The following is a 5,304-nucleotide window of genomic DNA, read 5'->3' as shown; positions in this document are numbered from 1 at the left end:
CGAAAAACCAAAAAAAAAAAAAAAAAAAAAAAAATGTTCATTGATTATTTCTCTTTTGTGTGATTATATTCTACTGTGGAAATATTAAAAATATATTCTTATATCTTTACATTATATCTGTCTCTATATATCTATATAGATATATAAAGATATATATCTATTATATCTTATAAACATGCAGTCTATCTATCCATATATTTTATATATTCTTATGTCTACTTTCATTAACTTGTTGTATTGGCTCTGTGTAATACTCATTGAGAGAAGACAGGTACATTCTCCCCATACTTATAATGTTAACATCAACACTAAAAATGAAGAATCATAGACACCCCCCCCCAACAAACTTGTCAATAGATGTGTGGGATTTGTTGGGGAGAAGGGGGTTTGTGGGATAAGAGGACAATGGGGAGTGTTTTCTCAGAGCACAGTGTATATGTATGCATTGTGAAAGAATATATTTTTAAAAAATTAATAAAGAATCACAAATTACATAAATTTAAAATTCTTCTAATCAAATGAGCTGATCTAATTATTTTCACATTTTGAGGAATTTATTCACTGGCACAGTATGGGGACCATTATAATTATGGTTTTATGTTTCTGAAAGTTTGGTTTGTGAAAGATGTCAGTATATTTAAACTTTATTTAAGCTCTGTTGATTTGGGGAGGTACCGTCTGTTGCTTTTCTTAGCCTAGGGAGGGTTTTTTAAAATTGAGATCTCTAAGGTCTTTTAGTGTGTGAGAAGCATATGGCTCAGCAAGACAAGTATGCAGTTTTTCCCTAAAAAGAAATCACTTTGGATTCAGGCACACGATGATGGTAACAGCCGGTCAAGCATGGTAGTGTCATTTAGGTAACTATTGTTTGAAGGTGTCTTTGTGTTTATAAAGATACTTAGAAAGCTTACACGTGCAGTAGGTGGAATTAGAGTGGAATATTTTTCCTGTATTTTTGTCATTCCCATCAGTGGTTACAGTATTTGTTAGTGTAATTTTTGTAATATCTTTCTGGATTTATACCACTTTTATCTGCCTTGTGTGTTTAGCATAATATACTTTACCATAAACCTTTCCAAATGTTCCATTATAAATGCATTCTTAAATCTAGAACACTTGTTTATTTTTCTTTGAAATCTAGAAATTCATATTTGTTAAGCATTAAAAACATGGAACCAGATATTTAGAATTCCTCAGAGGCATGGTAGTACTTATTTCTTGTGTTTTTTGTTTGTTTCAAGTTAATTTCAAAGAAATTGTATTAATGGAGATTAAATTTCTCAGGAAGATAAATTATATTAATGTTTTCTGAAAAGATGAGTTGTTTATGTATTTTTGATGACTCAAAGTTTTCTTAATTTTAGCTGTAGATTACTTTTGAATGAATAGGTTGATAGTTCATAGCTAAATTGTAGGAGTAAGATAGCATTTTCTAAGTTATTGATTCAATGCTGGTAAAAGCCTCGCTGTTCTGGGGAAAAGAGAAAAGCCCATCCCCGAGTTTGTGCAGATGTTTTATTGTGATAGATCTATTATCCAGCTATTAGAAGATAAATGACTGATCTTTCCTATTTTCCATGCCTCAAGAAAATTGAAATAAGAAGGGGAATATCATTTGGGCTGTATGATTAGAGCAGGTTGGATGGCCATTAATTTAAGGGAAGAAAATCTTGGCAGCATTGGCTAACTTATACCATCTTATCAATCAAACTGTGATACACTTCTTGTGATGACCCAGCACTCAGATTTTTGTAATGTTAATTAGAATTCATGACAAAATAGATGCAAGGAAACGTTTTGTACCCTTCATAATTTTATAGAAAATTTATTGTTATTAGAGGAACCATTTGCTTAGTGTGATTTTTTTCATTACCAGCTTGTCAACTAGCATAGATAATCTAGAGAAAATATGAACTCCATAGATGGGATGTCACTTTTGTTGATGGCTCATGTAGTTTACCTTGGAGCACAGCTAATGGCTGAAGTTCATAGCAACAGCACAGAAAAACGTGGCAACCAAGGGGAGATAAATGAACCACGTTTATTGCTTTAATATAAAAAATACATAAATGGAAAGCTGTGTTTGGATTTGATGAGCTCATTGCGGTTTTGTTGGCTTGATTTATTCCCACGGTGTGAAGAGCTGCTATTGACACAGTGAGATGGAAATTAACTGTTTGTTTTTTGGAAACCAATATTTTTGGTTTTGAAATCTGATTAGACCATTTTATTTTAATTCTGAATGTTTTATGGATATTGAACATTTAATAGACCTAAATGATCAATTCTTCTGCTGGTGTTTATCAAAATCTCAGATTGTTTAAAACAAACAAACAACACAATGAAGTGATTGGAACGACCAGTGGTATTTTGTGATGATGCTCTTTTCACATCCTTCCTATCTGTAGTGTTTCCTCGAGCCTTATTTGTCCCTAAATGATGATTTTCCTTCCTTCCTGGGACCCTTGGGTGTTTAGGGTGTTTTAGTGCCCTACAGTTACATGCTTGCTGTTGTGGCGTGATAAATTTAATGTCCTGCAGCAACTGATTTTCCATCTCATTGTTTGATGTCTAATCACTTGAAATAAAATACTTAATAATTTAAAAAAAACCTTGATTTTATATAGCATCTAAAAAATGAAAATGAGTTCAGGTTCATAGATTAGTCTAAGAAATACCTCCTTTTTGTAGTTTACTATTATAGCAGTTATTATATATAATGATAGTAATTGTGGATTTGTATATAAAATATATGTACATGTTTATAACTCATAAATAGTAATTTATTCCATAGTTGATGTTCTAAATTGGTTAATTTAAGATATTTTTAATTTGTTAATTTTAATCTCATAATCACAGGTTGTAAGTTGCTGCAAATATATTTGAAGAGTAATTGATGCAGTACATATCAAAATGTGGCATTGAAAACATGCATTTAACTTGCTTTCCATATCAATAGCAAATAGGAAACTAGATGTATAATACATTTTTATTTAGCTCACACAAATAATCAATTCTTTGCTTTTTCGACTGAGGTGAATACATGCTGGGACCATCAGGCACCAGTACATGGGTTGGGCTGGAGTCAATAAATGCGGCTTCACGTTTATACTGATTGGTAATTCAGAAAATCCCCGCAGGACTTGCAACTTGTTTAGCATAATAGCAAGTCTATATTCTGAGCTGTTTTCTTTCAATTGTGTTGTTGGTTGCATGTTAATAAAGTAAATGGTAACCAAGTAGAGGGACAAACACTTGAAATATGAATATCATTGTAGCTAATATTTCTCAAAAAGTACCATTTCAATAAGTTATATTTCTATTTAATTGTTTATTTTTAGTCCTTGGGGAAATTTTAGATACTAAAAGGAAAATCCCTAGTGTTTAGAAGAATATATTAATTCATTTTTTTCAAAATCGTATTACACTGTTGGCTAACTGTATGTATATATGGTATACATTTAGAAGAATCTGTATATTAAATATTCTGCTTGCCTTGTACCTTTATACTGAAGGAACCTTAGTTTCACCCAAGATTTGTAAGAGCATAACTATTCAGAAGTCTACATTTGTGATTTCATTAATTGGCCTCGGGGAAGCTGCCCCCTTTTGGCAATACGTTATTCTGATTTTTATGCATGATATACTAGCATTTCAGTCACTGTGTTGTCTTTGAAAATAAATTATATTGGTAAAACAAATGGACTAAAATGTGTGAGATTTGGAGGTGTTTTTGCATTGAACACTAAGTTCTTTGTGTACTTTCTAATGTAAATGCTGAATCACTGCTATTTTTACTTTAAACGGACAGTGGGATCTTTGTTATTGTCTTGAATCTCTTTTTGAATGTTGCTACAAGCTAAGAAAGCATCTTTACAATTTAAGTTTGGGTGGTGGTGGCACACATCTTTAATCCCAGCACTTGGGAGGGAGAGGCAGATGGATCTCTGTGAGTTTGAGGCTAGCCTGCTCTACAAAGCAGGTTCCAGGACAACCAGAGCTGTTTTACAGAGAAACCCTCTCTCCAAAAACCAAACAACAACAACAACAACAATAAAGCAAACAAACAAAATCCCAAAACTGAATTACTAATATTAAACACATTTACAAGCAATTATTAGAATTTAACCCAATAAAAGTAAAACAAACTGAATTTATCTCTCTTCAGAAGAAGATTCTTTTTCCATACTAATTACAGGAGTATTATTCAAGAAAATGGTACTTTTTTTATTACTCGGTTTAAGTGAATGACTAAAGCTTTCACATTGTCCTGACATGACTGTGCTAGTGCAGTACCCCAGTAGGATCTTGGATGGACTGTGTGTATTTCAATGAGTCACTCTTTCTTTCTTCTCAGCTGGTAGCTGGCAGTGTGGTGATGGCTTTTGAAGAAGTGTGCCCGGATAGAATCGATCTGATCCACAGGAATTACCGCAAGCTTTGTAACCTACTGGTAGATGTCGAGGAGTGGGGGCAGGTTGTCATAATCCACATGCTAACTCGATACGCTCGGACACAGTTCGTCAGTCCTTGGAGAGAGGTGAGTGCTGACTGGCCTCCTGCCTATGGTGTGTACTGAGGGAGCAGGCTAACTTTGCAGACTGTGCAGCCAGGGAAGAGCAGGGAAGGAACCGAGATCCGGCGTTGTCAGTCACTTTGACACAGCTGACTCCCAAATAAAGGTGCACTGTGTAAAACCTTTCGTGTGATACCTGGCAAAAGGTACCTGTTCAAGGTTCATGTGGCATTTCCAAGTTCAGGGCTTGTTTATTATTTGTAGTTGATTTTACCCATTTTAGTCCCATCTCTCTTATGTACCAGTTTGCTAAAGTAAGTAATGTGACTCTGTACCATGAGTTTACACCTTGGGTGGCTGATTTCTAGACTTTATACATAAAATACTGTTGAACGTTTACACTTCTTTCCTCCAGTTTTATACTTCTAAAAGCATGTCTATGTTCACTTTTACTTAAAGTGTGTGAAATCAATATTCTATGAAACTAACTTAGTTTCTTTAGCAGATTAATATTAGACATTTATTATATTCTTCACAAGGAGACTTAGGATTTTTAATTGTATTATATAGTTTGTAATAGAGCTCACTCACTGTTTCTTGGCAGAATCATATACAAAATTTTAAACTTGTATAAGGACATTCTGAGCGCAAAATTATCTTTTAACATCTTATTTTTGTTTGTTTGCTTGCTTGCTTGCTTTTTTTTTTTTTTTTTTTTGGTTTTTCGAGACAGGGTTTCTCTGTGGTTTTGGAGCCTGTCCTGGAACTAGCTCTTGTAGACCAGGCTG

The 5,304-nt window shown here is 33.6% G+C and overlaps 1 protein-coding gene across 2 annotated transcripts in view; it reads left to right on the top strand.

Moving 5' to 3' along the window:
- Ap3b1 (adaptor related protein complex 3 subunit beta 1) overlaps window positions 1-5,304 on the top strand; it is a 201,626-nt gene that overhangs the window by 58,946 nt on the left and 137,376 nt on the right. For both annotated transcript variants that reach the window (XM_005356483.2, XM_026783761.1), the window contains exon 7: window positions 4,358-4,540. In XM_005356483.2, coding sequence (XP_005356540.1) covers window positions 4,358-4,540 — 183 coding nt within the window. The remainder of the gene's footprint in view (window positions 1-4,357; window positions 4,541-5,304) is intronic.

This window comes from Microtus ochrogaster, chromosome 19, assembly GCF_000317375.1.
Source record: "Microtus ochrogaster isolate Prairie Vole_2 chromosome 19, MicOch1.0, whole genome shotgun sequence".
Lineage (NCBI taxonomy): Eukaryota > Metazoa > Chordata > Mammalia > Rodentia > Cricetidae > Microtus > Microtus ochrogaster.
The sequence above is the reverse complement of the archived record's forward strand: the minus strand, read 5'-3'. Positions and strand labels throughout refer to the sequence as shown.